At 37.6% G+C, this 19550-nt stretch overlaps 1 protein-coding gene across 1 annotated transcript in view; it reads right to left on the reverse strand.

The window, feature by feature from the left end:
• Positions 1–19550, reverse strand: part of CAMKMT (calmodulin-lysine N-methyltransferase) — a 210227-nt gene that overhangs the window by 27157 nt on the left and 163520 nt on the right. The window contains exons 5-8 of the mRNA XM_010152584.1: positions 14826–14886; positions 11795–11849; positions 10680–10743; positions 5693–5759 (exon numbers count right to left, since the gene is read on the reverse strand). Of these exons, the coding sequence (XP_010150886.1) occupies positions 5693–5759; positions 10680–10743; positions 11795–11849; positions 14826–14886 (247 nt within the window). The remainder of the gene's footprint in view (positions 1–5692; positions 5760–10679; positions 10744–11794; positions 11850–14825; positions 14887–19550) is intronic.

Genomic DNA, 19550 nt, shown 5'->3' on the forward strand with positions numbered 1-19550 from the left:
TCTCCCTGTCAGCTGATAATCCGTATGTATAATGAGCAGGTACAGAGGGTAACACAATTTCAGAGAGTGAAAATAATTCTTTGCATCAGTGTCCACTATAGAAGAAACTGAAGACAATTTTACCAGAGAAGCCTCTTGTGATATGCCTTCTGTAAGAAGAAGTCCTGCTTTATAAATCTTGAGATCTTCAAAGGTGTCAGCAAGTATTCAGATAAGGGTGATCTGGGTATCACAGGCTGTTTCTGATTCCAAAATGCTGTTAGCAAAGACCCTCACTGACAACATTTATGAAAAGTAGACAGCCATTGGAGAAGAGTCCTGGCATGGCTAAATAAAGGAACAAAAGACAGGGAACAGGGTAAATGATCAGTCCTGACAATGAAGGGAGATAATCAGGGGGGTTGCCCTGGGACCTGTCCTATTCAAAATGTTTACAAGAGATGAGCACTGAGGTGGCAAAGTTTGCTGATGCTAAGAAGTTACTCAAGACAGTAAGGAAAAGAGCAGACTGTGAAGAATTGAAGGATGAAACTATGCTATTGGACGATAAAATGGCAGATGAAATTCAGTGTGGGTAAATGCAAAGTGCACAATAGGAAAAATAATTCTGGTTTTATAAAGAAAATGAAGGTCTCTGAACTGACCGTCACCGGAAAGCTCCCAATGTTGTGACAGACAGTGTCACAAATATCAGCTCCGTGCTCAACTGCAGTCAAAAAACGCAAATCACTGTTAGGCATTTTTAGAGGAGGAACAGAAAGCATAATTATTCCCCTATCTGTATCTATCATTTGTGCACACTTTGAATGCAGTACTGCTCGCCCTCATCTAAAAAGGAGTAGATTGAAACTGAAAAACATACAGAGAAGGGCAAGTACGATCGGAGATATGGAAAGGTTTCCACCTGAGTTGAGTTTTCCATGATAGAGAGCTACAAATTCACAATCAACATGACACAGACTGCTCATTGTTTCTTCCCACACGTACATAAAGTCATCAAATGAAGGCAGCAGGAACCAGGAGCCTTTTCTTTCTAACCAAAGAGCTGATATTCCTTTTGGCAGCTTCCTCCTTGCCAACAGATGCTGTGCATGCAAGGGTGTTATATTTTTGGAGACTGGAAAAGTAGTTGGACGAAAAGGATTTCTTTAGGGTTGCTAAGCTCATAAACACAAGTTCAATAAGTATGCTTTCAAAAAGTTTGTGTTTAGCCACACTTAGGTCAATCTGATGAATGAAAACATACTGGGAGTCTTAATTAAAGCTATTCCTACATTGAAACATGACCAGTTGAAATCAGGAAGGTTAGAAATCTGGCATATTCAAAGAACACTGCAGTAAGGTAAAAAATTCACATGTTGGCAGTTACAGAGAAAGAGGTAATTAATATAAGAATGGAATCAGGCCTATATAGTTCAGTGCTCAGTCACTGAGACCTCTTCCTATTATAATGAAGGCCATTTAATCTTCAGAAAGGCTTAGAAAGGCCTTTTTATCTTTAATTCTGGAAGCTTGTAAATTCATTGCATTTGTAAGGAACACTAAAGCCTGTTAACCTTTAAGGCAAAGGAATCGTCACTTTCGGTCACTTGGCCACACATGTCAACTACAGAATGAACAAAAAGTATATGATACATTATTCCTAATCAAATCAAAGGGTGCATCACACCATAAGCATCTCTCTCACTGACTTGATGCTGTATGTACTTGTTTACACTCTTGTGTGGAATGCAATCTCTCTGAGGCAACTCTTAGCAAAACGACAGACTTGTCCACACTTACAACTCACAGGTCCCATGTCAGCAATAAGTATACAAATTTTGTTCTTAACAGCTTTGTTCTTCTCATATAAGGGAATCTGGTGGAAGAAGAAATTCCCTGGTAGATAAGACAAACAGTCTGTTAACCTTTAGAATATACTGAAAGCCTTCCTCCTTGATAAAGCTTTTCCATCATGACATTTGTAATAACAACAATTTTTCAAAATTCTACAACCCTATCTCTTGCTTCAGGAAAATTTCCACATTAAAATAAAGAGAAGAGATGAGATTCCATGATTGCTATTGCACATTTAATCATTGGTGGCCATGTTCAAAACAATGATAGGATGCATGTCAAACTAATAACAGTTGATGATACAAAGGCAGCTACTGGGATAACTCACACGCTACGTTATGCGGTAAACTTAAAGTGATTCATGGATAATTTCTGAACTGTGAAAAAAATAAAATCATCAAACTCATACACGGTATTAATAATTCATTGTACTATGGCAAGACATTATTATAAGTTGGTGGCCTTCCTGTACCTATTTCCAGTAAGCATAAGCAAGAAATTCTGAACATAACTCGTGGAAGCTAAAAATAAACATAGAATTGTATATCCACTGCTGAAGTAAACTGTTTACTAAATATCTATTATTACATTATAACACATAATATGACAAACTGCCAGTTTGGCTTACATTACTGTACTTTTAAACAATAATCAAGAGTTGGCAGAGAGCTAGATAAATGCTCATTTACTTCATTTTGTATGAATCTGAATAAATAAATGTATGGCAGGTTGTCCTAATCTAACTTCTCTTGGCTGATACTGGATTGCTCCCAAAGAGAAATGAAGGTGCAGTGGGAAGGGTCTAGTCTGAACTATCTTTTATATAGAATATAGAAAAAATATTTATATAGAAAAAATGTTGTAACTTTGCACTGGATGCTGTGCGAAGTTACAAGACTGGACATATTGTTTAAATTATATGTTAGAGTGAGAAGCATGCTGTCATGGTTTATCCCCAGACGGTAACTAAGAACCACACAGCCGCTTGCTTGCCCCTTGAGCCATGCAGGTGGGATGTGGGAGACAATCGGAAAAAGACCCCTCATGGGTTGAGATAAAGCCAGTTTAATAGGACAGTAAAGGGAGAGGAAATAATAACAACAACAATATTATTGATAAAGGAATATACAAAATCAAGTGATGCACAATGCAACGATTGCTCACCACCCGGTGATCAATAGCCTGTCCCCAAGCAGCGATTTCCCCCTCAGCCAACTGCCCTCAGCTTATATACTGAGCATGATGCCTTATGCCATGAAATATCCCTTTGGCCAGTTTGGGTCAGCTGTCTTGGCTGGGTCCCCTTCCCAGCCTCTTAAGAAGCAGCTGGGAGAACAGGGGCAGTATGAGAAACTGAAAAAGTCCTGGGTTTAATACAAGCATTACCTGGCAACAACTAAAACATCAGTATGTTATCAACATTCTTCTCAGCACAAATCCAAAACAAAGCTTCATATTAGCTACTGTGAGGAAAATTAACTCTAGCCCAGCCAAAACCATCACACATGCCTTCTCCAGATTAAATTATGGTTAAATAATTTGTTGCAGTAAGTCCCTTAAATACATCACTATATTAATATGTCTGCAAGCTCTGGTCAATATAAAAGGTCACTTTGCATGCCAGTATTGCATTCTTCCCTACAAAACACTACATTTCCTGAGGTCCCCCTGCCTTCTTATCATTATATAGTTAAGGTTTTCAGTTGTAGGAAAAGTGAAACAGGTTTAAGGTTTCAGATTGTACATCAGCCTTTTAGTTTCTTCAAGGACTTGGGAAACAATCAAATAACTTTGTTACTGCCTTCATCACATGGCATTACTGAATCTGAAGGACTGATCCATCAATTAGCACTTCTTGAATAACAAACCAAAGTGTAACCTTAATTTAGACAGGTGAGATCTACTTTTAATGTGTATAATGTAGAGAAATGCAAGATAATCATTATTTTGGGGATTAGAGAGTCATTTGAATACTCCTTTTATAAAAATTTACACCGTTACAACAGATCTGCAAAAGCCATAAGAATGTAGAACTAAAAATCAAACTATATGTTTATTATGAGCCTTATGTTTTAATATAGTACTTCACTTTTGGTAATTTAATTATTTTATTTTTGCAAGTAAGGCCCCAAATGCTACTGCACTCAAGAAGTTAAACACTTAACATTTTTACTCCTTAAAAAGCGACATTTTATGACGTCCAGATATGTTTATTAATTAGTGATTATTAACACCCAGTAAACAACATCATGTCTTGTAAAAACACAATCTTTCTTCACAGCGTGAGGCTGAAATCTATTATTCACTGATTCCATATGCTGAAATACACTCAAATGATCACAAATGACCTTAAGCATTAGATAAATGTAAATGAGGACCGGGTAGAAAATGTGCTTTTGATTGATATCTAAAAGACCAGGTTTGAAGTCTTGACAAGGGATGAAATCTGAAATCTCATACAAAGTAGACAGCAAGTGGAAACCTACAAAATCCAAGCTTCTGGATGGACGTACCACACAGCCTCCCCAGCAGGGATGAGTGTCTGGGCTTGCTCACAAGAAGTGTTCAGCACATGGAACCTGGAAGGCTATTCCTGGGGGCCATGTGGCCTTTGTCTACTTGGCAGACACTTACTGGGATGCAGAGATATATCTCTGAAGTTATAGGCACGTACACCCTAATGAAGGCAGGATTTTTCTAACCCTAAGTGCTCCCTTAAAAGAATGGCTGCATAAGCATAGGATAAGTGATGTGAGTGATAGCCATTAAAATTGTATGGGTTCAACCCTCTATGTTAATAAGCTTATTCTGCTGTAACAGCTTACCTTTATCAGCCCTTTTTCAGCCTTACTTTTGTCACTTTGAGAAGGACTGAGAGCCCTTCTTCTGGAATGAGAATCATTAAAAAAAAAATTATTTAGATACACCATTACGAGTGCACTATTTGCTCTTAGGTAGCCATCTCTAAGCACACTCCAATTCATAGCCCTGTACCATAAATATGAATTACTTTACAATTTTCTTTTTAAATAGTAAGAGAGATGAACACACTTCAAATTTTCAGCTGCTTCCATCACTACTATACCTGGAGATGCCTCAGTGAAATAGATAAACAGGTAACATCAGTGTCACAGGGTGGGTCAGGGAGGGCTCTGGAGACCAAATTTGCTGAATCTCTACAAAGCTCACCCCCCAGTGCACACCTTCAGGGCTAACTCAGAGACAACAGAGCTCTGCTGCACTTCCAGACAAAAGTTGGATGCGCCCTGCACCTTCAGGACACAGACAATGGGAGTACAGAAGGGCCCCAGCACACTGTGCCTGGCTCCTGTGCTCCCCATCTGCCCTCGCAGCGACAACACATGGTACTGATCACACAGACAGGATAACCAAAAAAACCTTCCATGGATGCTCCGACAACATCTGCCTGAGGGGCAAACGGGATGTGTTGCCACTCTGACTTCTCTGAGCTCTTTAAAATTACACCTGCTAGTGATTTAGGTACATTCATTCTGAGCCTTCGTATTCAGTACAGTGGATAATGCTGACTCTCAAGCAGCCAAATTTCAACCACATCTTGAAGAGACATAATGTATGTTAAAAAAAATAAAAAGAAAAGAAAGGTTATGTCACAAAGATCAATCAGATTATATCTGCCATGTTAAAAAGCATTTAAAAATTTGTTTTAATACTTCAGAATTTCTGTCTTACATCACTTACCTACTTACATTGTATGTACATCTGTGTCAGCATCAGTAACATAGGTCACACGTTCACACTTGTGCATACATTTCACAATTACATTAAATACACAATTACATGCAAGCATCAGTAAAAGAGTTCAGTAGAATCTTACCAGCTTGACACTTTCTGAGCCTTAAAAACTCCCGCATTTTGGTTTCTTGTGATGATCTCGCTTACATCTGTAGCATACTTGTTAAGAATTATCTGTAAAACTAGAGCAGTAATAAAAATAATAAAAAATATTTTTTTCCATTGTTAATACCTTAATACTGCCTTTTATCAGTTTGGTCTTCTTTAATCTGTGCTAATAGTTTTTTCAGAAGCACAAATTTTACACTGCTACTCCAGCAGGTCAGCCATAAACCTATACAGCAACTTGGTTTTGCTGCCTACCTCGACTGACTGCATCGCTGGAGGACAGTCCTGAGGTTTTGGAGGCTTATGGGTTTTGAGTTTCTTCCCTGCCACAAGACGTTCGTTCCTGGCTCTGTCTGGGTGAAATCCACCACACAATAGGAGCACCTTAACCTATAGGCTCCAGAATTGCTAGTCCATTTGCTTTCTTGAGAATGGCTTGGAACCACCATAAAAGATAGTACAAAGCAATAAACGCCTTCTTTTCCTTACAGGCACTCCAACAGTGCCTCAGCCTCATGTTTCAGCTTCTTTCAGTGTGGAAGATCAGGTCACAAAATTGGGAAGCCATTCAGGCAGGCCAGTCCAAGGTGTGCCCAGTCATCTACGCCTGGAAACATGACCTTCCTCATCAATCCTGTGTGGTTAGTGAGAAGCCCTGGGAAGGAAAAGGTGTAGCAAGTAACCAAGGAACGATGAGAATACTAAATGGCACCCAATGTGAATCCATACATATTTGAGCGATTCACTCTCAAATATTAAATATTAACTTAAAGGGACAATTTTGATAAAGATGTCAATGATTGCTCTTTCTTATTTAAGGTACAGGAAATCTGATGCTCTTTAGGAGGATGTTTCTAGGGGCACAAAATATGTTGAATTCTTCTTTGAAAGGGCTCTTACAAGAAAAGTGAACACAGTGTCAGGCTAAGTTAAAATATCACTAATGTATCTTTTTATTTGCTTTGCTGAAATCACATAATTGTCCTCCCAATACAGTTGACTATTTAAGAGAAGTTATTTTAGAAAAGCCTCTATTCAGACAATAAGAAAAGACAAGACAACTGATATTTTGTGAAGCCAAAAACTAGAAATGGAATGACAGAAATCTGGTTTAAACAAACCTCTGTAGTTTGGACACGCCTTTTAAACCTTTTCCACAATATGCAATGAGAAATAGTAGTAAATGGTCTATGCCTGTGAAGCAAAAGGAAGGCATAAATAATTCCATAAGCTGAGTATGCTGGTTTTAAGTAGAGGCAGAAGTAACATTGTTATAAATTAGCTACACTGTGCTTAAATTATATAACTGAGCAAAACTATTAATAATTGTTGTAAACATGTTAACACTAGCTTTTTTTAAATAATTTATAAGCCCATGTCTTCAGGCATTCAGGCTGAACATGACCTTTCTAACCTAAATTTCCCAGGACTGCTGAAAGATCCATACACTATATTTTAATGGCCATTATAGTGCATTGCAACAATGCTTTGTATTATTGATGCTTTCAGACAGTAGTTCAAGTCACTAGTGCATGGTGTGAAACAGAGCTAAGGCAGAAGGTATACAGCCTCTCTGAAACAGGAGACAATTTTTACTAAAAATGAACCTCATCCTTGGAATTACACTTGTCTAACCAGAGTATAGATGCTTACAGTATTCTGGGGAAATAGAATTTGATGTCTGCGAATATGTCATAGATATTGCCTACACTGGAAAATTTTTATCCGAATGCAATATCACCCAAAATTACAAAGGAGGCTGAACCTGGTAACTTTGCCTAGATATATCTTTATTATTCACTTGAAATACCTACATTTTTCTTTTTAATACATTCTTTATTTAAATGATCCTAAAAGATCTTAGATAAAACACATTACACCAACAGCAAAGTTTTGTCTGAAGCTGCAAAACCAATAACATCTGTCTTTGTTTTACTAATTTTGCAATATAAATGACCTGTTAACCAATTAAAATCTGCCCAGGAGAAGCAAAAGGAGTGAGTTAGAGTGAAGTCTTAAATGAACTGGTAACTGAAACCATAATATCCTTTCAAAAACCACCATAAACCTCATGCATAAGACCATTGATTAATATAAAACATAGCTAAATATTTCACAGTGAAATGGTTAAAATCATAACAATAATTTGAAATTAACATATTCATAAATTGTTTTAACTTATAACATTTCAATAACATATCCAAACATAGATACTGAAAACATACATAGTGAATACTTCATGTGGCAGTGTGAAATGGAGAATAATATGAAGAATGTCAAAAATTAATAGAAAAATCAAATCCTCAAAAGCTTGAGACTTCAGAAAGCAAAGCTGTTAGTTATGCTCACTGAATAGCAATAACAACAACAAAACCAACAATAATTATGATGATGATGATAATACAAAGGCAGATTCTCAGATGCAATGCACTATTGCCAGGTCGATTTTCAATTACATTTCACTGATGTATTCATTTGTTTCTTAATGTGCTCATCTTGCCCATTAAGAATAATTAGCAGGCTTGCTTGGTGATTTCCTGGCTTCTGACAGTGATTTTTTTTTTCTTTTTGGTTGACAACCACTTCTACTTTTTGGAAAGTAATTTTTGGATATTAGAGTATGACTGGCATGTAATTTAAGCTTCCTAAGAAATTTAAAGGGAAGATGTAAACAGTAATTTTTAAACAAGATTATTTTAATCTACAATACCTACATAAAAAGCATAATACTAGGCTTCAACTATACCTTAAGAGCAGAATCTAGAAAACAGTATTTTATCCCACATTAATTTAATTTGGTATGCTAAAAAATTACAAAATACCATCAGCAATAATAAAATTTAGCAGAAATTCATCATTTGTAGTGTGCTGCACTTGGGGTCAAATACTATTTTCAATTACGTTAAAAATTGTTACTGATTTCAGTGAGTCTGGTGTAGCTGAAACAGATCTAAATTTAGCCTAAACTTCTGTTACAGCTAGTCACTATAGAAAAGAATGCAAAAGAATATTACCGTAAGACAGATCATAAAATTACTACTGAAGCCCATAAAACACATAAAATGCAACATAAATGTTATTATGTGCACTTTTAAGAATACATTCCACCTACACTGTAAAGTTCTTAGTCTGCTGCACTTTGGCACCCTGCTAATATTAAGCCCATTGTAAAATCCAACACAATAAAAGCACTTTGAATGCTGAGCCTTCAGAGCACCAAATGTTAAAAAAGAAAAATAAATTCCTGTTGGAGCCTTCCACCAATCGCTTCTCTGAAAGGGATTCACTGAGTGAATACAGATGAATACTTCTTGTAAGTCTTTTGGAAATAAAAGATATTTCTAAAACATAGTGTGAAAAACTAAGGTGTGCTAATTAGATGATATTAACAGTATCTTTTTCAGGAATGAAAGCACTTCAATTCGTTTAATTCCAAAGGCTGAGTGAATACTTTTAGCACTCACCAATTTTCCTTGCTACAGAAGACTTCTAAATTTCAAAAAAAAAGTTCAGGTATGTTTATGGAATCTGCTATGCAAGATATTTGCTGACTTGATGATTACTGAGCTCACCTGAAGCTTTCTGTGGGTAAAATGACCTTTTGTTAAATCCCTACGCTCCTATAAAACACCAGTTTGTTTTGTTAGGTTAGTTTTGAAATACTTCTTTTCTCTCACATTTTTCATCTTCATAATGACATAGAGGAAAGATTGGAAGGGGTGATGATGGTTAAAATACACAAAATAATGAATACTTCCACCTCAAGTTATGAGCGTAACAAACTAGAATTTAACAAAATAAGAATCCCTGGAACACAACTGAGAACTTGCATTTCCAAGAAAAAGGAGACTTTCATAAGGCTTCCTTCAAGTTTTAAAACATGTAAACAACTGCAGTTACCTCAGTTACCTCTGAGAAAGTCTTTTCACAGGCAGTAGCTAATATTATTGCACTGCAATGTCTACTGTTTTAACATCCATCAGCAATTGCAACTTTCTCAAACCACAAATAAGTTTAACTTAATTTTTTCACTAAGTACTCATTATGTTAGCTCTCAGATACTTACAAAACTCAAATCTAGAGAATTCTGACCACGCAGTGCCAAACCCTGAAAAACTAGCCTGCCTTAAAATGCAAATGGAAAGATTATCAAGGAACAAAAGCAAATAGATATTTTCCTTTTTTTCCCTCTTGATTTCTAAGGGCTATTAGTATTCACTGTATATATCTGTTCTTGTTCTGTGCTGATATTTAACGTGGCCACAAATTATGCTCACTCATTCTCTCGCTTAGCCAAAGTACAGTTCAATTTTATGAACTATGTGTTCATACTAGAATTGCTGTTCATAACAGCAATTTATTCTAATATGAGAAATATAATAAAATACTTTCTAAAAGGGACAGAGGAGTTTTGCAATCTTACATCAGGAGAAATAACGATAAATTTATAATTGATTAAGCTCACTAAATGGGTAATTTGTAAGCAGATATAACTTAGCAGCAAGGATACCATGCATTTCAATGTACACTGGAAAAACTATGACAAATACTGGGTGTGTATTAAAAAGGTTAGTATCTGAAAGTAAAAAATAAAACCAAAAAAATCTAGTTGTTGTGCAAAACGAGTATGTGAAGGGGAGCTGACGATTTGACTCACTGCTACACCTCCCGAAACATGCAGCATGCACGCAAGGAATCTTTCAGCCCTCAACCATAAGACAAATATTTACTACTGTACTTGCTCTATACCAACACGTACATTTTTAATTAAAGAAGAAAACGTGGCATTTATTGTGGGGGAAGCTGTAGCGCTGTTCTTCTCGTCTACATCCATTTTTTAATTACTTATGTGGGGACTTTTTCTTAATATACCCCATGCTGTCTGTCTTTATATCGATTGTTACTCAGCCAGTAAAAAGGAACGAGCACAACAAACCAGTTTTCTATCTGAATAAGGATACTTTTGATGGCCTTTTCATTTCCATCAGTTAACAGAACTTCTTTGACATCTGCAGAAATAGCAACCTGAAAAAAAGAGCACAGCAAACAATGAGCAAATATGCTTGTCTGTGTGGAAGTGAAGACAGGAGTGACAAGCCTTCAGTATCATGCTTCCTCACCTATTTCTCTGTAACAATCTTCAATCTTTTTTCATTTTATGTCTGCATTATTTTAATCATTCAATCAAATCAGTCAATACTTTTATCATTCCATTTGCGGGAGCCTCTATCTTGCTATCATTCTGTTCCGTAATTGCATTGTGACAGCGGATGATGGTATTCTGAGAGGCTTTCATTTGCGGGCTTCTGTTTATCTAGTAGAGCCATCATACAAGGCTGTCACTCTGCCTTTCAGCTTGCTTCTGTCTGACTGCCTGATGCCCTTCATATAACTTTGCATTGCAGGCAGATGGCTTTGTAAGGGTAATTTTTTTGTGAGCTTTGACATGCTCGCACATTGGGCTGTAACCTCGACACATTGTATAAGAGCGACAGGTTTGTCAAATGCCAATCAGTGTAACAATATGCTTTTATTTGTAGAGACATAAAAACTTGTCTAATGCACTGCACTGCTACATAATATCTCCTGAATACATGACTCAGAACCCAGAGAATGGTGAACGACTCTCCTGAATGGCCAATCTAATTCAAAAGAATCTAATTACCGAGAGCTCTGGATCATGTTTGTTGGTGTAATAATGCAGGCAAAACATTAGCAGCTATATCATGGTGCTCCAACTGTGATTCGCCAGGCTATTCCTGTATCTTAGCAAATGGGACTACAATCTGAAAAAAAAAAAAGCTTCAGCTATGGCAATGAAAGACAGACCGTACGTGGCCTGGAATGTCACAACAAGAGATATTGACTACACGGAGGTAAAATGTTTCTGCTCATCGAGGCAACCATAAAATCAATATGATACGAAAGCAAGTCAATCTAGAAGGTCTCTCAAGACTCTGCAGCTTGACCGCAGCTGAGGCTGTTGACAGTTCTCTGACCCAGCAGTTGGAGGCACTGGAACATTTTTCCTTTTGTTTCTTCCTCTGAATGGGATTGGAATTGAGAAAAGACCTACCATGAGCCCAGCCAAGCATGTCATGCCACCCCCTAGCTCACACACAGCAAGGTCCCTGAAAGAGAGAAAGGAAATGGTAGAACCCATACAAATTAGATGAAAATGGTCAGAGAGACATATATGTTACAAGAACAAATTGCCATCTGCAGTAAGAACTGAGCTACCAGGAAGTTGTAGAGACATGACTAGGCTACCTCATGTCGTTTTGCGTTTTAAAAATAATTATGAAATAGAAAAGTCACAAAGCAGGCAAATCAGTGGGGGTTCCCTCATTAGTGTTCAGTGCAACATTACCACCGCTGCGCTGAAAAATCTGAGAAGGTTCCCTTTTTTCCCTTGTCAATGGCTCTGTCTTTTAGAACTAAACTAGCTAGAGTAGCGAAAGATAATTGTTAGGAAAGGATAACAATGTTAATCCACATTCATTCTTGCAAAAACAGTTAGAGAAGTAAATGGGGAAATTAATATTATTTATATATCTCTCTCCTTATAGTTACGCCTAAAAACCTTTTTATATTAAAAAGGGGAAAGCTTTAAAACAAGCCATATACCACAAAACAATTACACATGAAGAAATCTGATCCTTCAATTAGCACTTAAAACTGCAAGTGACCTACAAACAATGCCGTTATGAACAACGATGGGAACAGCAAACAGTTAAGCCACGGAAAACGAAATGAAGTTAGTGTCAAGAGTCTAAACGGAGCCCAAGCAGAGGGCTGAATGCATGGTCTAAAAGGCTGCTTTTAACTTAGACCATACTGTGCTCTTATTAAGACGTGCATGTGAAATATAATTTGGGGCAGAGAGCGTGCCGGATGGGAGCTTGCCGGGGGAGCCATAAAGAATGTCCTCCAGAGCCATGGACTGCCGCGGGAGGGGAGGAGGGAGGGATGCTGACCCCGCACCGAAACTGCATGAAGCGGCGTCCAGGGCAAGGCAGAGCCTCGCTTTAGGAACACACTGCTTTATAGCTAAATTTGCCGCAACTGTTACAGCTGGCGGAATCATTTCCATTGAGACATTTTCGCCAGGCAGAAAACAGAATTTCCACTGAACAGGTTTGGGTTTTTTTGGTACACCTTATCTTCTCCCCTAAAAGACCAACCTTTGAAAACCTGGTTTTATGTGAGTGTATTACTTCCCTACTCACTTGACACTGACATCTAAGAAGAATATCTAGGATGCCGTATCAGTATCAATATACAGATGCTGCTATTTTGTTCACTGAGGCCATCGGACTAGGCTGTATGACTGTGTAATAATGCTCGCTGTCTGTCTGGGAGAGATTTATTTTTCTTTGACTCCATGAATTTTGTTTGCAGGAAGTCTTGTCCTATTTAAGGGAAATGAGACAAAAGAAAGACATAGTTCGGAGGAACAAGCTTCCATAAACCCAATAAGAATATACAACAGATGAGGGAAATCTGCAGTTTGTGGTTTAAATAGGAATATTATAGGGTTTTCATCACATAAGTTTCTAAATTTTCTAAACCATATATGACATACACATTAAAAGTATACACACATGGTTATATGTACAAGATTTACAAGGCATTTAATCCTTTATAAAAGTAATGCTTATTGAAATAAACACAGAAATTTTCCAGTTTGGGGGTTTTAGTACATTTTGAACCAAATTTGTATGTACTTAATATACATACATGTACTTACACACATATATACACACACATATTTATGCATATAAATAATTCATTTCAGCACAAAGTTCCCTTATTAGCAAATTTGTAGGATCGTATCTGTCTCTCAGGCAATATTTAGTGACATTCATCAATGAGAATTAAAATAAGAAACTCCAATCTGAGAGTGATGTTGAGAGGGCATAATCCTGAGAAACCAGGATATGAAACTGCCCATTTCCTCCATGGAAGTTTGACTGATTGCCGTCTGCAAGCATCCAGCTTTGCATACCCAAACTAGGAAAATTCCCTTCTAGTGAGCAGCACAGGGAGGTTTGCTGTGAAGAGCCTCAGAGAACAAGCAGAGAGTAGGAGCCACGCCACAGGGCTATGGGGGCAGCAGCAAAAGTCACACATTGCAGTGCCCAGCTAGACTCAGAGGAAGGAGCAGCAACTATCAGATTAGGTGTGTGAGCTGCCTCCTCTAACACGGTAGGCTTCATTCAGGTGGCGGCCAGAAATAGAAATGAGGCTTTACAACCCAGGGTATGCTTTGGTGCCAGGTCTTTCATTTCAAGTAGGAGTCCGAGTAAGCTGCAGGAACAAGCTTACAGCTTTGGTACAAGGAAGTTACAGCTTGGTCTTCCCTATTTTACCAACGCCATATGTACAGAGACTGAGGGATTTTGTATACTCCAAGCTGGTTTACTTTGCACCCTCATTCAGAATACAATTTCTGCCTTCAAATACATTGTTATAATGGCTTTTCTTGCACCACATTCATCCTATGCATAATGAAACTTCAAGGATTTCTAAGTGCAAGGCTCCATATACTCAAGGGGAAAGAGAGAAGATGCAGGATGGATTTTATTTTTAGGTGTTCCTATTGGAGCCTTGATAACAGTCTTACACAAGTTTAGAAAATATGAAAAATCCAAAAAACAAATAAAAGTTCAGGATGTCTCAAAATTATTTTGTAACATTAAAATCCAGGTGCAAATTCCTCCATCGCTATATGCAGTCATAATTATATATTTTATCAGGTAATATTTTGCTTGCTTTGCAACAGATGTCAGTTTAAAGAACGTCTTTTTTTTTTTTCCTGACCTTCACAATCAGGACTGATCGATTGGAGCTTCACTTTTGTTTCCCAAAAATCAAAGTGAAATAAAACGCCTTGAGTGGAAATCAAAAGTCTTTGACATATAGCAGAAAGCTTGCTGTGCAATATTAGTACCCAAAGGCAGCTCAGAATTCTTTGTTAAGAGCAACATGCTTTCACCTTGAACATTTTAAATTTAATCTGAAGACTTAAATCATAGCAATCTTTACCATGCAGATACAATAAAACTAGCAGATTGGAAAATATCTTTTTATGTTTAACTCTGTACCTGAACATTTCATTGTGCTTTAGGCAGTAGTAAGCCAGCACTTCTTCAGATGGCCAGAGACCTATAAGACAAAGATATTCACCTTAGAACAGATTTTTTTTTTTTTTGGTCTAAAATAATATTTGAATACATATTACCATTTGCAGCTCTCTACTAACTGCTCCATTTTCTAAATTTACCATAATACCATTCAGTAAAGAAACAAGTAAGACTTTAAATGGAAGACTTCTGATTTAGGCATTGGAACTGCATATGTCATAGATTTCATCCCAACTAATTTCCAGAAATCTACTTTATAGATATGTGCAAACACGCACAAACATACACATAAATCTATACATACACATACAAATGACTTTAAAAGTTACATAAAATTTAATTCTATGAAACTTCTCACATTTGGGCATTCACATGAACATCAAACTCTTTGGACTAGGACAGATGGGAGGACCCCCTTGCATCTACAGGCATCTAATTTCTTTCCAGTTTCTTTTTTTTTTTTTTTAGCTCCTTTTCTCTTAGGTTATGAAGGCCAGGCATCAGTCTGACTGTAAGGGACACTGACCAGCAGCACATGCTAAGGACAAGATCAGGGCAATAACGCAGCCTGCTTTTTAGTTGTGGCTGAAGAAGTTTCTGAGGAGGAGATGAGATAGAAGTGGTAAGTTCCATGGGTGACTACCAAAGGATTTTTCTAATTGTTCTGTGGACTACAGTAAGCTTTCCATAGCTGCAACATCCTGTAGCAGGAGGCACAACAGTTTTACCATGCTGTATAAAGAAACATCTCCACTCCCCTGTTCTGTACTTGCCTCCCTGTCATCTTCATTTAAAGCCCTCTGGTTCTTGTATAGGAAGGAACCGGAGCAATCATGGTTTTTTTCAGCTCGTCTGTACTATCCAGGACTTCCTAAGCTTTCATGATAAAACTTACACTGGACTTTGCCAACCTTGGCAAACACTTGGAGGCATCTGTGCAAATTCACCCCTTCATCACCAGTCACTCATGAAACTTGCTGTTACATCAGACCAGTTTCCCACCTCATTTGAACATCTAACGGAAGCGCCATAGCCCATGGAGAGAGCAGCAGCGATCCTGCGTGTCTTGCGCGCTCTGCTGCAGGCACCAGCCTCCATTGCTGGAGGGAGCCTGGGGAAAACAGACTCGTATTCAGGCACCTGGGTTAGGTTCCCAAAGTTAAGGAAGGATGAATCAAAGGCGTATGTGGCCAAATCATGGTTTTATCTACAGACACTTCACCAGTTTCAGTATAACTTAAAAACAGACATGTGGGAGTATCCTTCAGATAATTCTAAACAGGTAAACTGAATTCCATGCAGTTTACTATGTATGTGCATCCTTTAGACTATTTTAAATATTTCTTTTGTTCTCCAGACTTTAAAAATATCACAACATATTTAATAGAAGCAGAAGTTTGGGAAAAAAAACTGTCTTCCTTTTAAAGCACTTAGAGCCTGATTGTAACCATCAAGTATATAATTCTTCCTGTCCATCCAGTAAGTATTCTGGACTATCCTTACTCATCGTGGTAAATAATGGAAATACATAAATATATTGCCTGCATGTAGATCAAGCAAAAGCCTAGACAGAATTTGGCCAAAACTTTGCATATAACTTTCGTATGACAAAGACCCCAAAGGTAAAAAAGAACCAAGTGGCCATTTGTATGTATGACAAAACCACTGAAATGATATTGGTGTTTGCCCTGTCTATGACAGGTTAAGCTGATTAGGTGTTGGCGAATGTGCTATTTTGCTTAGACTTGCTAAGGGTTAAAGTAAAATATTCACACACATGACTACCCATTCTTCAGTGAAACATACACTAAGAATTGTACAGAATTTTCCATCTTGCTTTTGAGCATTTCAATGCTTTTGAGCAGTGAAATATGCTAAAATGACAGATTTTGCAATAAATATAATAACTGTTTAAATATTTTAGTGTATAATATAAAGAATGTTTCAGTTTGCAGTGACTGGTGTATACTCAAGCAATAAAAGTGCTTTTTTAATATTTAGTGAGGATACAGCTAATTTAATACCATTTACAATACTTGTATCTCACTACAAAAAACCCCACACACCCACAAACACAAAAAAACCTTTTATAGCCAACTTTTAGCCTCAGCTAGTTTTAAAAATACCTGTCAATTGTAGAAAAATCCTTCAACATCTGAATTTTCAGTACCCTCAGTCAAATGTCTTCCACTTTTCTACGGTTATTACTGAAAGGCATGTTGAACGGTGTCATTAAATTTTTTATGAGGGGTCACCGTTCTTTCCCCTGCTACCATTACAATGTTGATACGGGCTGAAACTGCAGGTATATCAGATATACCTCTGTGCTGAGAGAAGGGTAAAGCACCCTTGGAAAGACAATGCTCTTCTTCAGGCAGATGCACATGACTCTCTCCCCCCGCGCCGTTCCCTTCCCCCATAGGGAAGGGAAGTATCACCTTAGCAATGATGTAAGCGGCTGGCAGCTAAAGAAGCAGGAGTGAGGAGGTCTTTCATGAACACAGGTCTCAAGTGTGGAAGCACACAGTGCTTCCAGCTAAGCCAAGAAGCCAGAATACTTGCATTAATTTTAGTAAAAGGAAAAGCTTCTCGTGCTTGAACAGGTAGGTAAGCCTCTTTACCGTCGAAACAGGGATAAGCTTAAAGATCCGTGTGGAGGAGTTTGTGTTCTGTCTTCTTCCCCTTCACTCTGACCTACATTCACCAACACAATGACCTATATTTTGAAGTTGCAAGTATAAGATAGTTCTGCTTCTGTTAGAAAACATACAGCTGTGATGCAGAAATGCAGCAATTTCTGTGAGTTAACAACTACCACTAGGTTGTGAAAAGCATAATTTATTTCCTGCAAACACATACATATGGATATGGATTAAGTTTCCTGTGAGCACACTTAAAATAATTCTTTCATATTTAAAATGAAATTATTCTCATTTTGTATTATGAATTTGATTATAAATACATTACATTGGATGGGTACCTATTTGCATGTGCAATTACTTACACACGATAGTCAATTATTTACACATGTATAGGCAAAAGAATATCAAAAGGCCCCCAAATGGTGCTTGTATCGAAAAGGCTATAAATACACTGAAAGTCCTAGAGAGAGGGGCTAAAAATCTCACTGTGCAAGGAAACGGGGAGAGATAAGAGTTTACTTTTGCAAAAAATAAATATTTTGCGACATTTACTAGAGGTTTTAAAACTTTAGCAACTTGAGAACTACAACGCAAAAACAGAAAACAGAGAAATTCCAATGCCAGAAAACATTGTAATTTCTACTGACACAAGTAATAATTAAAAAAACCCCATTGTGTTGGTGTTTAAAGGACAGCCTCAAGAAGGACTGTGGTTTGGCATATCTGAAGATGTGGGAGAAAGACAGCGCTCACAGAGCAACGCCTTCTGCATTTCAGCTCCTGGCAGGTATCCTTTCACCATTAGGATGGAGTAGGAGATCAACAACAAACGTGCCATAAGAGCGAAGGGCTGTCTTCCAGACAGTGTCATCATACTACAGTAGTAGGCGTAGTAAATAATACAAAGGTGGATGGAGAAATGCTGTATGTGCAGGGACATACATAATGTAGGCATTTCTACAGCTTTTATCATCACATTGCAAAATCTCACCACAGTAATGGAGACTTCCTCCCAAACACTGATGACATCATGAATTTCTATTGTCCCAGTTTTGCACATCAGGAACCTAACGAGGAGGCAGAGACAGATTAAGCTACTTAAGCACACAGAATGAAATTACGGGAAGGCCAAGAAAAAAACCTGAGTCATCCTAACACCTTGAGGTATGAGGTAACCAAAAAAGGCATCCAAACTTTTCCTTTAGAGGAACACCACTAACAAAAATCACAATTATGCTAAGAACACATAAATTAAATTGGTTTTATTACTCTCATAGTTCTTGCTAATGGAAAGCACCAGGTCAAAGTTCAACCCATGTGGACTAAATCATGTCGTCAACTTTCTGAGGATGTTTTGTTTTAACCACTAGTCCAAAGCAACATAAAACTTTTTTTTTCTTCTGCACTGCATCTAAAAATGTTGAATCCTGTGATATTACAGACAATTTTCTGCTACAAATAAATTACCCAGTATTTTATATAAAATTTAAAAATGATTGTTTCTCATCTGTGTCTTCTTACCACATATTCTAAAGAATGCTGTCATGCATTTGGATAACAAATACTGAGATCTGATCTGAAGTTCTTAAAGAACAGCAAGTTATTAGAAAATTCTCAAGGTAGAATGCTGAGATGTTTTTTTGAAGAAGACATTTCATTATTGGAGCCATTATGTGTGCACACTGCTCCATAGGTACAAAGAAGTCACAGTAGCTACCGATTAACTGGGGCAATGCAAGATTAGTGGAGCTCTGCTGTACTGCCTGCCAATGCTACGCACGGCAAACAAAGGTGCAACTGGAGGTGACAGGTGAACTATCCCTTGAAGCTCTGAGTAGGAGGTATAAAGCTGTCCTACAGCTTCTTCTCTTAACGCTAAGAGATTAAGTTCTGTTCCAAGCCAAGCCAAATGGAAAGTTCTGTCACTTTTTCCTAGCACTTCACATAGCCACATATGCAGATGTCTGACCTCAAAACTCAAATCTTGTCTTTTAATGCTCTATTAAACTATGAGATGTCTTCCTATTCATTTGTAGTTTCAAGT

Source organism: Eurypyga helias, unplaced genomic scaffold (genome assembly GCF_000690775.1).
Source record: "Eurypyga helias isolate BGI_N326 unplaced genomic scaffold, ASM69077v1 scaffold2945, whole genome shotgun sequence".
Taxonomy (NCBI): domain Eukaryota; kingdom Metazoa; phylum Chordata; class Aves; order Eurypygiformes; family Eurypygidae; genus Eurypyga; species Eurypyga helias.